Source organism: Meriones unguiculatus, chromosome 21, assembly GCF_030254825.1.
Source record: "Meriones unguiculatus strain TT.TT164.6M chromosome 21, Bangor_MerUng_6.1, whole genome shotgun sequence".
Taxonomy (NCBI): Eukaryota; Metazoa; Chordata; class Mammalia; order Rodentia; family Muridae; genus Meriones; species Meriones unguiculatus.
Window position 1 is genome coordinate 15,766,180 of NC_083368.1, and position 21,463 is coordinate 15,787,642.

General features: G+C 44.3%; 1 protein-coding gene and 1 long non-coding RNA gene across 3 annotated transcripts; both read right to left on the reverse strand.

Moving 5' to 3' along the window:
- Positions 1-1,884: 1,884 nt before the first annotated feature.
- On the reverse strand, positions 1,885-3,688 carry Cct8l2 (chaperonin containing TCP1 subunit 8 like 2). Its single transcript, XM_021636883.2, has one exon. It carries the CDS (start codon positions 3,607-3,609, stop codon positions 1,900-1,902), a length of 1,710 nt encoding a protein of 569 aa, XP_021492558.1. The 5' UTR covers positions 3,610-3,688; the 3' UTR covers positions 1,885-1,899.
- Positions 3,689-4,903: 1,215 nt separating this feature from the next.
- LOC132649692 (uncharacterized) lies at positions 4,904-21,073 on the reverse strand. 2 transcript variants are annotated; one of them, XR_009588182.1, is made up of 4 exons: positions 20,331-21,073; positions 20,159-20,227; positions 19,668-19,845; positions 4,904-6,345 (listed from the first exon to the last, which is right to left on the reverse strand). It is a non-coding gene; the product is annotated as an uncharacterized LOC132649692 (long non-coding RNA). The 2 variants fall into 2 exon arrangements; XR_009588183.1 differs by having other exon boundaries at positions 4,904-6,430.
- Between the last annotated feature and the right edge of the window lie 390 nt (positions 21,074-21,463).

A 21,463-nucleotide genomic window follows, 5' to 3' on the forward strand; every position in this document is an offset into this window, starting at 1 on the left:
CAACTTAAATTTGTTTGCTTATGGCTTCTTTTCCTACATTGGTTTTTAATTTTTTTTTTCCATCTCAAAATGATGTTGTTCTTTTTCTTTGGATAACTGGAGAATGACTGGCCATCCTTCTACGTTGGGACTGGTGCTTTTAGAGTGTTACAAGCGCTGTCTAGAAGGGATATTAAGAGCTGAGAAAAGATGCTGTACTTTTTTTTTCCACCCCAAAGTTTAGGTATTCAATTTAAAATTCTATAATAACTGTACCTTTGCATCTACTGTTATTGTAGAAACAGGAGTGATGGAAAGAAACAGGATATAGAAAAGTCAAGACTTGGAGTGGGCCTGGCAGTGGTGGCACATGCCATTAATCACAGCACTCAGGAGGCAGAGGCAGGCAGCTCTCTGTGAGATCCAGGTCAGCCTGGTCTACAGAGTGAGTTTCAGAACAGCCAGGACTACACAGAGAAACCTGTCAACTCCACCACCACCAAAAAAAAAAAAAGACTTGGAATGGAGCCAAGTTACTAAAAAGTATCTCTCTTCTCCTTGCATCTCATCTGAGACAAGGTCCTACAGAGCAAAGCTATCCTCATGCTTACTGCATAGTTGAAGGTGACCTTGAACTTGTGCCCTTCCTGCCTCTAACTCCCAAGTGCTGGAATTCCAGGTGTTTGTGGGTGGTGCTGGGGCTTAGGGCATTCTGCATGTTAGGCAAGCATGGTAACAACTAAACCAAGTCCCATTTCTACCTGTTTGTTTGTTTGAACAGGTTTTACTTACAAAAGCCCAAACTGACCTTGAACTCACTGTATAGCTGAATCTCAGGTTGAACTGCTTATCCTTCTGTGCCCACCTCCCTTCTGTACTCCCTGGGAGTACAGGCCTGCACCACCCCACACATCTTTGCTGTTCTGCAGCCTGATTTCATGTGCTGCAGAGACAGGTCAGCAGTTAAGAGCACCAGCTGCTCTTCCAGAGGACCTGGGTTCCATTCCCAGTACTACATTGTCTCTCACAACTCCAGCTCTAGGGGATCTGAAATATTCTTCTGACCTCTGTGGGTACCTTCTGCACACATATGCACATATCCATACCAACACATCCAAAAGGAGATCAACAGAGCCATAAAAACTGAGCCCCAGGCACCCTGAAGAGAATAATACCCCAATCAAGGACAATGCATGGAAAGGACCTAAAACCCTGTCTCAGATGTAGCCCATAGACTCAGTCTCCAAGTGTGTTCCCTAGTAAGGGGACAGGGACTTTTTCTGGCATGAACTCAGTAGCAGGCTGGCTGATCACCACCCTGGAGTGTGGGGTATGTGTGTGTGTGTGTCTGTATGTGTATGTGTGTGCGCACACGTGTGCGTGAGCATGCAGCCTTGCCAGGCCACAGAGGAAGACTATGTAACCAGTCCTGATGAGACTTGATAGGCTAGGGTCAAATAGCAGGGGAGGGAGACCTCCTCTATCAGTGGACTAGGGGAGGGGCATAGGGGTAAAGGGAAGAAGGGTGGGATTGGGAGGAGATGAGGGAGGGGACCATAGCCAGGATACAAATTTAATATAGTGTAACAAATGATAATAATAATAATAATAATAATAAAAAGAAACTGGCTCCAGAAGGTGTGGTGCATGCCTTTGATCCCAGCACTCTGGGAGGCAGAGGCAGGCAGATCTCTGACTTTCTAGGCTGACCTGGTCTACAAGGCTTGTTTCAGGACAGCTAAGGCTGCTACACAGAGAAACTCTGCCTCAAAAACAAAAACAAACAAGCAAGCAAGCAAGAAAGAAAGAAAGAAAAAGAAAAGGAAGGAAAGCAGCTATAGAAGTCCCAGACATGAGAGACAGAAACAAGGAGAGCATCTGTATTTTGGAGATCGGTGTGTAATTCTGATAATCCATACTTTATTTAGCATGTCGATATTCGTACTTTCCAAAGACTTTTTCTTTCAGGGATGAGGATTCCTTCATCTTTGAGGTGGAGGTGGGTTCTTTGACCTTTTGGAAGACAGGAGTCTCCTTGGCTACTATGATCTCCTCCACAGTTACCAGCTGCTGCACCAGCTCGGCGACTGCTTGTAGTCCTTGGGCTTTGGTCCTCATTATGTCCCATACCCCTTCATTAGCCACATTGATTATCCCCTCTGTTCCCACTCCGACGAGGAAGTTCCCAGCTTCGTGAATTCCAGTAATTTCTGCCATCACGTGTTGGGCAGCTAAGCCTGCATTCTCTGCCAAGGTTTTAGGGAGAGTACGCAGGGCCTGAGCAAATGCTAGAAAGGCCAGACCATTGGGGCCTGCCAGTCGGCTTCCTTTGTCTGCCAGCATTTTTGCCAGAGCCATCTCTGTGGCACCAGCTCCCGGCAGCATTCTGGGATCTAGACACAACTGGGAAAATGCATCAATGCCATAGTAGACCGCCTGCTCTGCACCCCGAAGTCCCTGGATGGTGGGCCCCCTGAGGACCACTGTGAGAGAAGGTGCATTCTCATGTGGCCACTCAAACACTACCACCGCATTGTCTACCAGCTCCTTCTTGTAAACCTTCTGGCACTTCCCGGGCTCCAGGGGAGGAAGCAGATGGGTCAGCAGAGGGGTACCCAGCGTCTCACTCAGGTAAACCATGTCCTTCCGGGACTGGGCTTGAATCACCATGATGCCATACATGTCAGCACGAAACACCATACTCTCACTAACTTGCCCCCACACCACTGCCACATTAATGTTCATAGTGGCCAGTTGTTCTATTTCCTTTTCCACAAGTTCGGTTTGTTTCTCAAATCTTAGTAGTTCTTCCATGTTAGAGAGACTGGGTGTGGCCAGTGTAAGTGGATTTGACGGACCAAAGGGACAAATGAACAGGGCCACCCTGGCACCACTTGTCACCTCTGTCTTTTGTCCACAGGGCTTCCCAGATATTGCTAACCCTGGGAGGATTAGGGAGTCAAGCAGAGTTCCACCCTGTAGCATGCACACGCCAATTCGCTCAGGCTTGAATCTGCCATTTGGCTCTCTGCTAGCCCAGCAGACTTGAGACACAAGCCTGGTTAAGAACGGTTTGTTGGACAGGGTGTGGGTGTTTATGGTAGAATAGAGGGCCCAGGAAGGGTCTTCCAAAGGCCCTAGAGAGCGGATGGCCAGGGAAGGCAGAACCGTCAGGACTTCTGCAGTGGCCGTGGCCAAGGCCTCTCGAAGCTGGGTTCGGGCTAGACCGGCCCAGAGAAGGTTCTGGGCCTGCTCCAGCAAGGCTTCTGTCAGGAGAATTACAAAGGCTGTGCCATCCCCAGCATTCTCTGCCTGAGTTTGGACCATTTCTCGAACAAACTGGGCAGCTGGATGCTCCAGCTCCAGAGCCCTGAGGATGGCAGCTGCATGCCCTGTACGAATTGTTTCTCCCTTGGCACTCACCAGGAACTTCTGCAGGCCATAGGGGCCAAAACAAGGCCGGATGATATTGGCTAGGGTCTGAGCTGCAGTTGTGGCCCTCGTTATGCATGACTGTTCCTCTCCTTGAAACTTGGGGTTTTTCTCCAGGCCTGGCTCCAGCCGCTGGGGCAGTACTATCGCTGGGTGGACTTTGCTTTGTGTGGCCTGGGAGTATGGGGGGACAGCCATGGGTTAGACTAACCCTTAGAGGCACTCTGGAAATGACGGCAGGCACGCCCTTGGCATCTACCTTTGAAGGTGCTCCAGAAGCCAAATGCACATCACCTGCTACATTCAGAAGCCAGCTGCAAGTAGACCTCTGCTTTTCACCCAAGGATGAGGCACAGAGAGCTCAGTTTTAGACCCATCTCCAAAGCTGAGTCTGAACAAACAGGCTTCTGGGTCCTCTGACCCACATGAGCTAAACTGCACCTCTGATGAAGTCACAAAGTAGCAAATGGAACCAGAGACAGGGAATGAAGTCACAGAGGGACAGTTAGCTTCAGGAGACTCTGATAGCAGGAACAAAAGCAAACAAACCAAATACCCCTAGTGTTGAAAATCCAGAAACACTCAGTTCCTAAGGAAGCCTTCTTGGCTGTCTTTACTGTTTTTGAGGGGGAACTGAGGCTGGGGCTGTCCTACATAGTACCAAAACCAAAAACAGAAGTTACAAAAAAAACATGACACAATTGGCTATGTGGTTTATGCCTGTAATCCCAGGACTTGGTTATTTAGGCAGTCACAGATTCCATGCCAGCCTGAGCTCCAGAGTGAGAAGAGCTCATAAAGCAAACAAAACAAAGACCACCACCACCAACAACAACAAAACACCCCCAGACACAAACCAAACTGGCCAAAGTCTAATTCTAGTACCTATATGGCAGGGACAAGAGGATTGCCCCAAGTTTGAAGATAGCCTGATAGCTACATAGGGAATTCTAGGCTAGCCAGAGCTATGTAGTGAGACCCTGTCTCAATAAACAAAACAAAAGCCTGGCAGAATGGAGGGCTCTGTGAACTTGGGAGGGAAATACTGGAGATTGCCTTAAGTGGTGGCTAGCCTGGGCTACACAGCAAGACTGTTACAAAACAAAACTCAAATCATAGCCTGAACTGCTCTCACAGAAGACCCTGAATCCAACCCCAGCACTCACACTGGGCAGCTCACCACTGCCTACTTCTCAAACTCCAGGGGACTAGTGTTTGTTTGCATATACCCACACCCAAATAAATTAAAAAAAAAAATCTTTTTTAAAAACTGGGGATGGCCAGGCCATGGTGGCACATCTCTGCAATCCCAGCACACAGGGAGGCAAAGGCCGGCAGATCTCTGTGAGTTCGAGGCCAGCCTGGTCTACAAAGCAAATGCAGGACAGTTAAGGCTACACAGAGAAACTCTGTCTCCAAAAAAACAAACAAACAAAAAACTGGAGATGGTGGCCCACATCTTTTTTAAAAACATTTTTTATTGATTGTGAATTTCACCCCATGCACCCCAATCCCACCCCTCTCTCTGCTTCTTTGTATCTGCCTTCTGCTCTTGCAACCTCACCTCCAAAAGAAACAAAACAAAAACAAACAAAAAACCAAACCATATCAAAATATCATCATGGAAGCTGTGTCACAGTGTGTTCCACAAAAATACCCTTTTGTCCACATATCTTTACTTGCAAATGTTCACTGCAATGAGTCACTGGTCTGGTTCCAGGCCTCTTGCTTCTGCTACAGTATCAATTCTGGATCCTCATCGGGACTCCTCTCAGAGTCCCAGAGATCCCACAGCTTTGGCTCTGCAGACCAGGCCCTTCGTGTGCTCCAACAGTTCATAGATGAAGTAGATATTGGGGTGGGCCATCTCAAAGCCCTGGATCTGAGTAGCTGAGTTGGTCAGCCTACCAGCTTTCTTTCACCCACCCAACCAGGGCCAGCTCTCCAGCACTGCCCAGACTAGCTCACCCAATGCCTCAGTCAGTAAGGGCCAGCTCTCCCACTCTCATGTCCTTGAAACCAGCTCATTGCATCCATACCACCAGGGCCAGCTCTACTCTGCTCCTCAAGGGAGGCAGGGGGCCCACTCTCCTGGATGCTGGTGGTCCATACCCTCAATCCCTTCATTTGAGAAGCAAATAAAAACAAATCTCCATTTTTTTTTTTCAGGGTTTCCCTGCGTAGTCTTGGCTGTCCTAGACTCATTTATAGACCAGGCTGGCCTCAAACTCATAGAGATCCACCTACCTCTGCCTTCTAGAGTGCTGGGATTACAGACATGTGTCACTGCACCTGGCTCAAGATCACTTTTTAAAGCCAGCTTGGGCTACAGAGTGAGTTCCAGGTCAGCCTAGGCTACATAGTGAGACTCTGTTTAAAAAACAAAACAAAAATTTACAAAGCCAGTCACTTGGGAGATAGAGGCTGGAAGATCTCTGTGGGTTCAAAGCTAGCCTGGTCTACATAGTGAGTTCCAGGCTAGCCAAAAATCCTGTCTCAAAATAGCAATACAACCACAAACAAAACAAAACAAAACAAAAACTACTGAAAAGAAAGAAGTGAAAGCTGAGTGTGGTAGTGCCAGCCTTTAATCCCAGTACTCAGGGAGGCAGAGGCAGGAGGATCTGTGTGAATCCAAGGCTAGCCTGCTCTACAGAATGAGTCTAGGACAGCCAAGGCTATACAGAGAAACCCTGTCTCAAAAAACCAAAAAAAAAAAAAAAAAAAGAAAACTCCCTCTGTCTTTCTCCGTTATTCCTGCTGGATTTGGTGAATTAATGACGTTGATGGTCTAACAAATACTTGTTGAGTAATCACTGTGATCAGCCTTTGATCGGTGTGAGGGACAGTGCCTGGTGGGAGGATGAATGTGCCAGTTCAGGTTGGAGGGAAGTCACAATGCCATCCATTTTTCATGTTCATTGGCAGTTGTCCCTGGGAGAAACAGAAATTGAAACTGCAGAAGCATGGGTTATGATAGAATGGTGGGCATAGTTTTCATACTTTCACTGAAGAGCAGCTGCAAGAAAAGGGGAAAGTATCAGTGTATGTAAATTCACTGAGAAAACCCTTGCTCTGCTCTTGTAGAGGCCCTGATGTTGGTTCCCATACCTGGCATTTGGCAGCTAATTTGGTGGCATATGGGTCCTTTGGAGCTAACTCCAGCTCCAAGGGACCCAATACCTTTGGTCTTTGGCATCTGCAGACACACACACACACATTTTAAAATAATAAGTAAAGTAAAATGAAATAAAGTATAACAAAAAGAAGGTAGGCCTGGTGGCTCACGCTTTCAATCCTAGCAACTCAAAAAAGGATGATGAAGGAAGATTGCAAGTTAGCCAGCCTGGGCTTTCTTATCTATTTATCTATCTATCTATCTATCTATCTATCTATCTATCTATCTATCTATCTATCTATCTATCTATCTATCTATCTATCTATGGTAAGGGTTTCATTAGGTATCTATGGCTGGGCTGGAACTGGCTAGCCATGAATTCACAGAGACGTGCTTGCCTCTGCCTCTAGAGTGCTGGGTTATATTTCAATACCTCTCTTAAACAAAAACAACAAAGGAAGTGATACAAACAGAAAGAAAACAAAAGTGCACAGAGCCTAGGAAGTAAAGGTCATTTAGAATCCCAACCCAGATGTAACCATCATTTACTTTTTTCCTTTGAGGCAGGGTCTCATATAGCTCAGGCTGGCCTTATGCTGGTTAGGTTCCTTCTTGTCCTGTTTTGTTTTTTGAGACAGGGTCTCTTTAAATAGTATTGGCTGTCTTGAAACTCATTATGTTGACCAGGCTAGCCTGGGTCTCACAAGTGTCCTCCTGTGTTACATCCCCAGTGCTGGGATTAAAGGTGTGTGCTACCGTACTTGGCCCGAGCTGTTCATGTTTCCTTGTCCACTGGATACAGCCTGCAGTCATCAAGGGAAAGTGAGACTCAAATGAAGAATTAGGTCGGATTTTTCCATTTCAGAGTCTGAGAGGTATCATCTTTGTTGATGACTGATGGAAGGGCAGGGCACAGCCTATTATGGGCCATACCATGCCTAAGCTGGTACAAGAAAGAGAGCAGTGAGTGAGCCAGCAAGCAGCCTTTTCCTATGTTGTGCCCTTCAGTTCCTGCTTGAGGTCCTGTCCTGACTTTCCTCAGTGATGAACTGTGTCCTGGAATATAAGCCCAATAATCTCTTCCCCTCTCTAAGTTGGTTTTGGACAGAGTGTTTTTATCACAGCAACAGAAAAGCAAACTAGAGCATCCTTGAACTCTTGATTCTCTTGCATCAACCAGCAAGCACTACACATCACCCATCCCATCACACTTAGCTTTTTCTTTATATTATGTTTTTATTTTGTTTGTGCCCATGTGTGTGTGGAGATCAGAGGACAACTGTGAGAGCTGGTTTTCTCTTCTACCCATTTAGGCCTAGGGATTGAGCTCAGATCATCAGGCCTGATGGCAAACACTCTTACCCACTGAGCCATCTTGCAGGCACTGATTATTTTAAGATAAGGTCTCAAACTGTAGACCAAGCTGGCCTGGAACACTCAGCATTCCTCCTTTTGAATGCTAGGGTTAGTTGTGAATTGCTAGGCCCAGCTCACTGTCATAGTCTCCTCCCCACCCTCTTCATTTTTCAAAACAGGGTCTCACTTGTAACCTACTATGATCTTGAACTTTGCTCATTTTACTCCCATCTCCCAAGTGCTGAGGCTACAGGCAAACGCTAACATGCCTGGCTTATGGCATCCAGGGCTTCATGAATGCCAAGCAAGCACTGTACCACCTAACCTGAGACCCCATCTTCACTATCTACTTCTTCATGAACATTGTTACTTTATGCATATTATATGCAAGAATAATGATAGTCACACAATTTTACAAATACGGATTTTACAAACATTATATATGACTTTTTTTTTTTTGGTAATACTTTTCCTTTCAATGTTTTCTTAGTTCAGAGAGTGTATGTCTCCAAGGAGATAATATCGGAACAATCTCTTTTTGTTTCTTTGTGACAGGGGAGAGCTTTAACACAGTCCCCCATTATTACAAATAATGCAGTTGAGTTTTCTGAATTTGGGAAAAACCACAGAATTCAGCAAATCTCCAGTCAAATGGATGAATATCACTCAGGAAAACCAACTTGAGATCATGGTATTTCCCCAACTAGGTAAAATGACAACTTAAAAAATATATATATATACACACACACACATATTATTATATTAATATATTAATACACATATTAAACAACATTTTTAAACAGTTATTTATGTGTGAAGAAGCACATGCATGGTGTGTGTTGTGAAGGACAGAAGACAACTTGGGGAAGTTGGGAGTTTGTTCTTTGGAAAGAACTCAAGTCATCAGGCTTAAAGGCAAACATCCTCACCTACTGAGCCATCTTGCTGGCCCATGGGCAACTATTTTGATTTCCTCTCTCTTTCCAAGGGTATATTTTTATTATTTTTAAAATTATGTGTATGTGTATACACGCGCTCCTGCCGGCCAACAGTGTCAGATTCCCTTGCAGCTGAGTTATAGGCAGTTGCAAGCTACCTGACATGGGTACTGGGAATTGAACTCAGGTCCTCTGGAAGAGCAGTATGTGTTCTTAACCACTGAGCCATCACTCCAGCCCCATTTCTCTCTCTTTAAAACAAACACACAAACACACAGACACACCAGGGGCTGGAAAGATGGTTCAGCAGTTAGTGATACTTGTTGATCTTGTAGAGTACTTGGCTGAGTTCCTGGCACCTACAGGGCTGCTCATAACTGTCTCTAACTCCAGTTCCAGGGGATCCCGTGCCATTTTTTGGCCTCCAAGAGCACCAGGCATTCAAGTGATGCACAGATATACCTAGGCAAAACACCAAAATATTAAATAAAACTTAAAATCTTTTCCTCTTTCTTCCTTCTTTCTCTAAATTTTGACAGTCTCATATAGCACAGGCCTCCAATTTGTTAGGTAGTTTAGGATAATCTTGAACTTATGTCTTGTCTCTAACTCCAAAGTGCTGGATTGTAGATGTGTGTGACCATGCTCAGTTTTTGATCCTTAAATTCATCTAGATCTACTTGGCTCTGTCTCCATATGTGTAATTAATGGTATGGACCACCCATGCCTGGATTTTGTTTTTATTTTTGAATAAGAGCTCGGTATTCCCAGGCTCACCTCATAATCCCTGTGTAGACTAGGCTGTCCTAGAAATCAAAACTCTTCTACTTCAGCCTCATGAGAGCTGGAATTACAGGTGTGTGACATCATGCTTTTGGAGAGTCTACTAGGAACAGGCTTCTGAAAGTTTGTGTCACCAAGTATACAGCCCCCTGAATGCTACTCCCTGAGGCCACGATGAATTGTTTACATGTCATCAGGTTTGGTCCCAAGTCCCTTTATCCACTGAGCCATCTCCCTATCCTTAGACCCCCGCTTCTTAACATGTGGATTTTGACCCCCACATGGATCATGTAACTGAAGGTAGCAAGAGTAAATGGTTTCTGAGCTGTAACAACCAAAATGAACTGAAAACCAAAGGGCAGAGGGCTTAGACGGCAGAAGCGCTGATTACTTTTCTGGAGGACCTTCATTTCCCAGCCATCCACACGACAGCTCACAACCTTTCAGGGGATCCTCTTCTGACCTTCTCGGGCACCCACAGGGTGCACACACAAACATATAGGCAAAACATGCATACGCAAGAAATATTTATTAAATGTTAAATATGAACCAAGATTAATTCTCTCTGTTCTCATTTTTAAAAAAATGGTCAGGAGTGATGGCACATGCCTTTAATCCTACCACTCAGGTGGCAGAGACAGGAGGATCTCTGTGAGTGTGATGCCAGCTAGGTCTAAGCAGAGAGACCCTGTCTCAAAAAACAAAAGCAAACAGACAAACATCAAAGATTTGGGGCTGGAGTTGAGAACACTGGCTACTCGTCTAGAAAATGTGGGTTCAATTTTCAGCACTCACAACTCCAGTCCCACAGGATCTGACACCCTCTTTTGGTTTATGCAGGCAAAACTCCTATACTATTTATTTATTTATCTATTTATTTATTTATTTATTTTGGTTTTTCAAGACAGGCTTTCTCTGTGTAGCCTCAGCTGTCCTGAACTCGTTCTGTAGACCAGGCTGGCCCAGAACTCACAGAGATCTGCCTGCCTCTCTCTCCTAAGTGCTGGAATTTGAGGTGTGCCCAACCACTTGCCTGGCAATTTTTTTTTTTAATTAAAAAAGAATATTAAAAAATATCAAAGGGCAGTAAATTCAAGGCATTTCCTTTTAAAATACTTCATCTGTATGTATGTATTTGTGCATGTATGCAGCAATGTCTACAGCATCCCACAGAGGGTGTTGGGTCCCCTGGAGCTGGAGTTACAAGTGGCTGTGAGCGGCCTGAAGTGGGTATTGGGAACTGTACTCTGATCCTCTGAAAGAGCAGCGAGTATTCATAACTGCCGAGCCATCCCTCCTGCCCCCAGTCGTTTCTGACAGCTCCCTGTTTGGCAGTTTCTCTGCAGCCTGGCTTTTGAAGATAGGACATGCATACCTGGAACCCACTACCCATGCCATCATGCAAAGCCACAGCATTGGAAGTTCACTGAAACACCTCAGACTGGAGGTAACTGTATGTTATGAACTGCAGTATTTTCACTGTACAAAGTTTTCTGTCCTTGTGAAAAAAAGTGGTTTAATTACAGAAAACAGATGTCTAACCTACTGTTTTCCTACCTTCATTCCCCAGCATGTATCAGCTTGTATATCACTGTATTGCACTATGTTAGAATATTTGACTTTAAAAATTACAATTTAAGATAGTAGCCTGAGGAGTGGCACAGGTTTTAATCTGAGCACTGGGAAAGTAGAAGCAAGAGGATCGAGGATGGGGAGTTTAAGGGCATCCTTGGTTATTTATTACATTTGAAGCTTAGGACAATGAAACACTTGTTTTTAAAACCAACCCAAAGAAGTTAAAGGAAGCAGAGGCAGGTGGATCTCTAGAGTTGTAGGCCAGTCTGGTCTATATGGTGAGTTCCAGGCTAGCCAGTTCCAGGCACACACTTTCTTGGGCAAAAAGGGGCTGAGAGTAGACAAGGACCAGGAAGCCTTGCTCTACATCCATCCAGAGAGGGACAGGACCATCCTTATGGAGCCAACAGAGGTGAAAGATGGACATTGTCTTAAGTGGCAGCACAAGAATTAAAAGAGTTGGTCAGGTAAAAGGGAAAAGTGTCACAGGATGACAAAGAGAAGCCTGTTGGTCCCCAGAAATGGTTCAGCTGGCTGGAACTAAAAGCCATAGACCAAGGGGAGAGGAGCACAGAGCTGGCCAAACAGCTGGAAGGCAGAGGGGGCTGCTATCTCGGACACACCGTACCAGTCCAAGGAATCCAGACGCCAACCTAGGGGCTTTGGGCTCTGCCTCTGTCTGAAGAGAACCTAGCTGTTTTCGTAAGATTTACTTTTATTATTCTAAATTCTGTGTTAACCTGGCAATGGTGGTGCACACTTTTAATCACAGCAGTCAGGAGGTAGAGGCAGGTGGAACTCTGAGTTCAAGGACAGCCTGGTCATAGAGTGAGTTCCAGGACAGCCAGGGCTACACAAAGAGACCCTGTCTTGAAAAAAAAAAACAAAAACAAAAACAAAACAAAACAAATCTCTGTGATGGTGTATTGTAAGTGACGATTAATATTTACTATTGGTTTATCTTTTATTAATGCTGCTGTTAGTCCTAAAGAGCTATATAACCAAATCACCACACAGAGACTATGATTTATTTAATTAACCTAGAACACAATGCTGGGCAGTAGTTACATCCTAAACCTCCAAGCCCTCATAGTTCCCTAACATTTAGATTTCCCACATTATACTTGCTTTTAGTGATATATTAGGTCCAGTCCATCTCTCCATGACGTTCCAAGACTCTGCTCCTACCTCTGTTCTCACAGCCTCTCCTCCCACTGCTTCCTTTCCCTTGCTCAACATTGTGGCTGGTTGCTTTATTTTGGCATATTTACACAAAGCTGAGACAGGTGATGCTTAGAACAAATATCACAATGCAATGTCCGGATTGAAACCAGAGAGTGGGGGAGAGAAATCAGCATTTGAATGAACAAGGGTAAAGTGTATACATTCCAAAAGAACATTATACCAACAATGGTGTGTGTGTGTGTGTTTGCATGTAGATATATGCATGTGAGTACAGTTGCCCAGGGAGTCCAAAGGTGTCAGTGCCCTGGCCCTTGAGTTACAGAAGTTTGTGATGTGCCTGGTATGGGTCCTGAGAATCAAATTCAGGTTCTCTGGAAGAGCAGCAAGCACCTTTAAACACTTGTCCATTTCTCCAGCCCCTATTTTATAACACACACACACACACACCACATCCACACACAGTTTTGTTACAAAGTTCTCTGCTGTGTGAGGCACAGCATAGGAGAAAGTGATAAGACCAATCTGTCTTTGCCTCCCAAGACAGAGTTTCATAATACAGGCTCCAACAGACTTTTTAAAACTTATGATTGGGTGTGGGAAATCAAACCCAGGGCCTCATGTACTTGAAGCAAGCATTCTACCAACTACCTTATATTCCCAGCTTGTTTTTTGTGTTGTTTTGTTGTAGTTAAATCTGTCTCTACATAGCTCAAGGTAACTGCAGAACTGCCAAATCTTAGTTTTATTTTGAAGGGGCTGTTTTTCTTCTGAGAAATAGATTGGATATAAATTTTTTTTTTTTTTCATGTCAAAAGATGTGGTCCAGGATGGTAGTGCAGGCCTGTGGACTAAGCACTTAGGAGGTGGAGGTAGGAAGATCAGGAGTTTAAGGCCAGCTGGTTACCTGGAAAGCCTCGGATATATGAGACCCTATCTCAAAAATAACAACAGCAAAGACACCCCTGGAGCTTGCCCATTGCTAGTCTGCTACATACATTTCCTAACTATATACATTGTATGCAAAGATGTGTAAGGGGTCTGTGCAGGGTCTGAACCCAGGGCCTTGATAACCCCAGCCCTTCTAACAACATGCATTTTGATCTAGTAAGGAAGGAGGAGACTGCTTGGTGGTTACATTGGGCTGAACTTTGTTTTTCCAAGAGTCATGTTCTATGGATGTGACCTTTTTTTTTTTTTTTTTTTTAATAACACTCTTTGTATATACTGTTCACTAAAATGAGGACATAAAAGCTCATTGAGGGTCTTAAGTCCAACAAGGCTGGTTTCCTGAGAAAAGAAGACACAGATACAGAGAAAGATGATGACGAGAGATAGATACTCAGGAAAAACCATATGATAAGGGGAAGGCAGAGACTGGAGAAAGGCTGGAGGCTTTTTTCTTTAGCATCTACTAAAAGGAACCAGGTTTGTCAACATTTAGCATTGGGTGTCTGGCCTCCAGGACAATGAAGAAGACATATTAGCATTAGTAGTGTCTTAAACTGCTGGGATTGTTTCATTTTGTTGTGGCATCGTTTGATGCATCTAACAGCATTCAGTCTTCTGTGTTTCTAAAGGAGATGAAGCTAGGACAGCAAGAGGAAGAGGGGAGAAAAGAGAATAAGACTTGTCCAGTCACAGCCATCCTCTGTTTCTCCAGAACTACTGTAGAGTATTTGCTGGCATGTTTCCAGGTTGCCTTCTGGTCATAGCTGTCTGCTGGGATGTCTTCCATCCCTCCACCAATCCCACAGATACAGTAAAACTAGGGTTTTATATACAACGGACATAAATATTTTATATTTCTATTTGTATTTTGTCCTATGTTTATTTTCTAATTGCCTGCTGGTCCTTTTCATATTTGTTTGTCTTGGTAGAAAAATGATTTTGTACACAGGATGAAATACTATAAATGTAAAACTCACACATGAGGGTGAGCTCTAGCACTCATCTCTTTAAGAAGTTTATGTGAAACCGGATGTGTGTTAACTTCAAAGAATAGAGGAGAAAGACTACCTACTCAAATCATCATGGCCAAATTAATTGAAGCAAGCTTTAATTTAATTCTTGTACAGGGGCTTCCTCCCTCTAAGGCAGGGTTCAAGAGGTCAGCATTGCATGTGAGGAAGACAAGGTTTTTGTTGTTGTTTGTTTCATTTTTCAAGATAGGGTTTCTCTGTATAACAAAGCCCTGTCTGTCCTGGACTTGCTTTTATAGACTAGGCTGGCTTTGAACTCACAGAGAACAACCTGCCTCTGCCTCTGAGTGCTGGAATTAAAGGTGTGTGCCACCACAGTCGTAACCTTTTTAAACAAAGATAGGGCAGCAAGGTGGTGATAATAACTTTTTGAAACAAAGATATGATTGCTCTTTTGTTATTAAAATAAAGAAAATTCCAATTGTTTGATTTTACCAATAAAGACACCACAGCCAGATGCTGGGGTGGAAACCTGCTGGCTCAGAGAGGCAGAGAATGCACCATCTGATCCTACTCACCCCCAACCTCCCAGAGGAAAAAGCCTTTCTTACACAGCTCATGTACCAGATGGAAAAAGCCAAAAGCTAAAAGTCCAAAAGCTCAAAGCCTGAAGTTCAAAGCTAAAAGCCTCTTCTTTTCCACACAGTCTTAAATAACCTTTCTCTCAATGGCCCTCCTTTCTGTCAATCCCTGTCAGCTGGTTACTTGATCTGCCTCTTGACCTAGGGTTAACTTTATTGAATCCTGTGCACAGAAAACTCTTGGTTCAAAGGTGTGTGTTAGGGTTGAGTCACACACAACCACCAGTTTACAATAAACAGAAAGTTCTTGGATTAAAGGTGTGTGCTAGGGCTGAGCCACTCTACAACTAGAAACAGGTTTTTACAGTTTACAATATCAGGGTTCACAATGGGATTGAATACCTGCAACATTGTTTCATGGAATAGGCAGTGCTGAAGCATTTGTAGTTAAGGTTACAGGTGAAGCACAGCCCAATCCTTGAGAAACAGAGATTTAATGATAAACAGAAGGGATCTAGTTGGTCTTTACTACACGATGGTTTTAAGCCTACACTGGAGGTATCCTGTGGTGGTGCATACCTTTAATACCATACCTTTAACACTGGCTCTGGGAGGTAAAAGCAGGGAGAGCTCGGAGTTCTAGGCCAGCCTGGTCTACATAACAAGGTCTAGAACAAACAGAGCTCATGAATGAGACCCTCTCTCTCTCCCACGTACATACACAAATTATTAATTTAAAAATTTTTATGTATAAGTGTTTGACTACTTGTACGTCTGTGTACCACAGGTGTGTGCAGTGCCTTCTGAAGTCAAAAGAAGGCATCAGATCTCAAAGATATTTTAAAGACAGTTGCAAGCCGCCATGTGGAAGCTGGATCAAATCCCCTTGCTCTGCAAGAATAGCCAGTGCTCTTATCCACTGAGCAATGTCTCCAGCCCATCCCCCTTCGGAGATGATTGTTTTGCTTATTTTCTTCTGTTTTTTTTTTTTTTCCCCTTTAAGTTTTCCAATTCATGGGCCTATGTATATACATTACTGACATATCTTATGGCAACTAATACACATAATGTATTTTTTCAGTGATGAGAATGAGTACATGTTATGCGGTTATGTGGGGCTTCTACCGTTGAACTACATCCCTCACAAAATGCAACTTTAACAGAAAAAGTACCAGCACAAAAAAGATATACTGTTTAAGTTTTTAAACCCAGCTGGAAATGTAGATCATTGGTGGACAGTCGCCCATCATGCACAAAGCCCTTCCTCTGATCCTCAGCACTGACTGCAAAGCAAACAAGGATATACAAACCCAAGGAACTTAAGACTCAGCTTTCACAGAAAAACAGGAGGACAGCAGTCATGGTGGACCTGTAGAGAGAGCCTTATGGATGCTTTCATAGTCACTAAAAACAAAACAAAGATTGTACTCTTATCAAAGACGCCCAGGGGCATCTATAGGTTATCAGTTGGAAAGAATGTATCTGAACTTTGAATTTACATGGAGTCACTGGTCTCCTATATTCTTGAGGAATCACCCTTGCATATTGTTTCCTGAGATGTTTTCTTTGTGTGTGTGTGTGTGTGTCACCAGTATTTATGTATGATTAAGAGAGTACTAGCTGGACCCTGAAAGAGTACAATATTTAGAATGGTATACATGGTATAGAAATGAAAAGACCTTTGTAATGCAGTTCTTTAGAGGTGCTTGCTATAGTTATTTCCTATCTGCTATATTTTAAAAATGGTGCATATTTTACAAAAACATTTTTAGGATAGTACATGAAGAGAACTGTGTTTTTTTTTTTTTTTTTTTTGAGACAGGGTTTCTTTGTGTAGCCTGGGCTGTCCTGGACTTGATTTGCAGAGCAGGCTGGCCTTGAACTCATAGTGATCCACCTGCCTCTGCTTCCTAGAATGCTGGGATCACAGGCACACGCCACCATGCCCGGCCAAGGACCTTGAGTTTAAGATCAATTTGTAGTATACAGTGAGAAAGTGTATTTATTTATTTATTTTAGAAACAGGGTCTCACTCTATAATCATGACTGTCTTCAAATTCACAGAGATCTGCGTGCCTCTGCCTTGTGAGCATTGGGATTAGAGGCATGCATTATATACCTGGCCTATTTATTCAGAAAAGCTGTATAGATGTCATTATACCCAGCTTCCCTCTAGTCTTTCTGATGGTTCACTTGGAGGAAACCTTCTGGATTTCTGCCATTCTAGTCCCTGAAAGGTATAATTTGAGTGACTGATATGGAAAACCTATCTTGTACTAAATAAATTCTTCAAATGCTTTTGAGTCAGTCATCAGTCACTTTTGTCACAATAAAAACAAACAAAACAAAAACAAAACAAGCAGGGCAAGGTGGTGTGATGCACACTTTTGATCCCAGCACTCTGGGAGGCAGAGGCAGGCAGATCTCTGTGAGTTCAAGGCTAGCCTGGTCTACAAAGTTAGTCCAGGGCAGCCAAGGCTATACAGAGAAACCCTGTCTTAGAAAAAAAAAAAGTCAAAAACAAAAACAAAAATCCCAACAACAACAACAAAAATACTTGGAAACAATTTATGGGAAGCAGATTTATTCGGGCTCTTGATTTTGGAAGTGTCAGTTCATGACTGGCTGGCTTCCTTGCTGTGGGCCTTTGGTGAGGAAGAACATTTACAGGGCAGGTGGAATAAAGAGAGGATTCAGAGGGTCAAGTTACACCTTCAAGGGCACCCCCAGTGACCTACTTTTTCCAGCCAACACGCACATACTAAGTTTCATCACCTCCAATAATGCCATCTAAGTATGAGTTCACCAAGGCACTGGTCCAGTCACTTTCCCAAAGCCCTTACCTCTGAACATTGTATTGGGAGCAATCTCATGGTCCGACCATAGCACCATTATCAGCATTCTGGGTTATATTTTATGTTTGCTCATGGCAGTTTTACTACTGAATCTGCTATTGGTCCTCTGAAGATAGCCCCTGATACATGGTAGGAGGTTCTCTGTAAGTTTGAACCAGGCTTAGTGTACACAGGAGACACAGGCCATCTGGAACTACATTTTGAGACAGTCTTAAAACAAAACAAAACAAAAAACAAGCAAACAAACAAAAAACCAGACCCTGACTTTCTTACGTACAGTAGCTAGAGGAATGCAGATTTAAAGTCAGTACCTCAATTTAATCATCTTTCATCCTCTATCCTTCTGGAAGCATTGCTGCTCAGACTTCTAGTTTTCTCCTTCTATGTACTCTACATTATTCTGTCTGTTATGTTTCCCTGTAACTCTCTGCTAGGAGTGACTTGTGATATACATATATTCTACTAGCAGGAGACCAGGAACTGAAGGACAGCTCAGAGACACGAAGTTCTGGAACTCTACTTGACTATATGGCAAGACCATGTTTCAAAACAGAACAGCTATAGATCTGTGTTGATCTATAGCTTTGTGCAGGTGATACACTACAGAAAAAATTTGTATTCTAGTCTCAGTACTAGAGACTAATATTTTAATCTCCAAGTTTTTCCTTTTCTCCAAAACTAATATTTATATTTGATGCAGCACATATAAAAGGAGAAACGGTATAGGACATTTTATGTTTTCAAAAATAAGAACTATGTCCAATTGTGCAAAGCATCCATGTTTTTGGGAATTATGTTTTTGCTATTTTTTTTTCTGAGACAGAGTTTCTCTGTTTAGTCTTGGCTTTCCTGGAACTCAATTTGTATTCCCGACTGGCCTCAAACTCACAGAGATCGGCCTGCCTCTGCCTCCCAAGGGCTGGGATTAAAGGTGTGCACCATCTCTTTCTGGCTGAATCCTGTCTTTTTAAATTTATTTATTAGTATGTCTGTCCGCCATGTGCATGCCTGCTGATGGGGGCCAGAAGATGGTGTCAGATCCCCCAGAACTGAAGTTACAGACAGTTCTGAGACTCTATGTGGGCTGGATTGAGCCTGGTTCCTTTGGAAGAGCAGCAAATGCTCTTAACCATTGAACCAGCTACCCACCCCTACCTCTTATCTTATCTAGTATTTTTATGTGTATGTATGTGTGTGTCTGTGCACATGAGTGCAGGTGCCCACAGAAGCCAAAAGTATTAAATTCCTTCAGAACTGGGGTTACAGGCAGTTGTGAACTGCCTTCTCTGGGTGCTAGGAGTGGAACCCAAATCTTCTGCATAAACAATATAGGATCTTAACTGCTGGTCTATATCATCAGTCTCTGTATCATTCTTATTTTTGAGATGGGGTCTTATATGTTTCCTAAACTGGCTTCCTCTCTACTATTTAGTCCCAAATGTCTTTGAACTATTGATCCTCCTGCTTCTTCCTTCCAAGTCTAGGTTATAAGTTTGTACCATCTAGTCTATTTGTTTCTGAGCTATATTTTATAGTTTTTTAAAATTAATTTTACATTCTATTATCAACTTGCTCTTTTGCTTTAATTTATGAATTACATTACATACTATATATCTGAAGCCAAATACTGCAAATTTCATTATGTACAACCCTAACTTACTTAGGGTTGTAACAACAAAACTTACTTAGTTTACATTCCCATTTTTTTTAAAAGGCAGAGTCTCACTACATAGTTTTGACTGTCTTTTGCAGACCATACTGTCCTTGAACTCACAGAGATCCACCTGCCTCTGCCATCCTAGTACTGGGATTAAAGGCTTGTGCCACTACACCTGGCTTCATGTCCATTTCTCTATCTTAACAATAGCAACACTAATGTAATGTAGTGTTTTAATTCTTTTAGATGAATACTATTCTTTTTCTAGTATAAAAAATAAACAGCTTACTTGAAAAGTTTATATTTAAAAGCCAGGTCAAGGTGCTGGAGAGATGGCTTAGCAGTTAAGAGCACTTGCTGTTCTTGCAGAGAGGGCTGGAGTTGATTTTCAGTACCCAACTGGCAGCTCACAGTTGCCTGTAACTCCAGTTGTAGAGGGTTGGACACTCTTTGGCCTCCACAGGTATCTGCACATACATGGTGCACATAAACTCATGCAGACATAAATACATATACATAAATAAAAATATCTTTAAAAAAGATTCTGGTATAGGGATAAAACTCAGGGGTGGAGTACTTGCTTAGTGTGGGGAAATCCCTGGGTTCAATATATATTAGCACAACAATAAAATTAAGAAAATTGTTTAGAAAGTCCAATTTCCAAAAGATATTTATGTAAAGGAAAATGTGTGGAAAGAAAAAGGGGTGTCTCATATATTTTTATTTAATAATTACATGACACAGTACATTGTATTTCTCTCCTTTTAATTTGTGGCTTACCTTATCACGCCAGCTTTCTTCCTTTCTCCAAGTTTCCTTTGACTGTGCATATAGCAAAGCTCAAAAGGCCTGCAGGGATTAAACCGTGAAGAAATTCAAATGACTCAACGACTCAATTTCTTATTTCAGCCATTAGGGAAAAAAACAAAAACAAAAACAAAAAAAAAACCACCTCAGAATAAAACACGCTTACAGCTGCAATCTGCTCTGAAACCAGCCAAAGTTTGATCCGGACTCGAAGCCCAGTTCAATGTTAATAACCTGGCTACTGCGTGGCCGGAGAGGGGACGGGCCACCTCTGGGAACAAGTGTATTCTTTTTGCCGAGCAGTGAAACTGTTGTCCAGAATGGGAAGCAGTGATCACAGGCTCGAGCGCGGGGATTCCGGGTTCCGAGCAGGGCTCGGCGGCTGACGGTCTACCCTAAGCGTCCACACCGCTGCACAGCTCTGTTTTCCCATGTCTGCTATTACCCACTCCCGCACGTCAACCCACAGCGCAAAGCCGGTGCGGAGCAGCCCGGCGTCGCCCCGTTTGCAAGGAATATATATATTTTAAATGGGAGGCAGCTTAGTAGCGTTTCCATCTTTATCTCCTGAGCACACACAACGTCCACGCGGATACATTTCTGTCCGTGGAAGACGTTTTATTTCTCTGAACCTGCCCGCCTGGCTTTTTGTCAAGCAGCCTCCGGGGCTCGCAGCGTTTAAAACGTGACGTCGAGCCGAGAAACTGCAGCCGGAGCCCGGAGCGAGCGCCGTCCCGCGACGGCCCAGCCGCGCCGGGGAAGCCTGCGTGGGGCTGCGCGAGGCCCGGGGCGGCCCACGCCCGCAGGGGGTGGCGGACGCACGTGCGCGCCCCGCACGCGGGTGCACGCTCCGGAGTGTTTACACCGCTCCCCGCCCCGGCCGGGCCGGACCCGGATCCCGGACGCAGGATCCGCAGCTTAGCGCCCGCCGGGGCCCGAGTGGCAGCCGCCGCCGCCGCGTCAGAGCGGGCGGGGGAGGGGCGGTGAGGTCAGCGGCGGCGGCCGGGCCGCGGGCGGCGCATGCGCGGAGCCGGCCCCGTGAGTGGCAGGCGCGCGCGGGGGGCGGGGGCGGGAGGCGCCTGTGTGTGGGCGAGCCGGCGGCGAGTTTGAGAGGTCTGTGGTGCGGGTCGCCCCGGGGGACCCGGGCGCGGGCCTCGCGCGACGGCCGCTGGCCTGCGCGTGTGTTGTTTGCGTGGTGAACGCACAGCCGCAAAACTTCCTCCTCCGCTGCCCCGGGGAGGGAAAGCGGGCGTGAGGGGAAGCCGGCGTGAGGGAGCC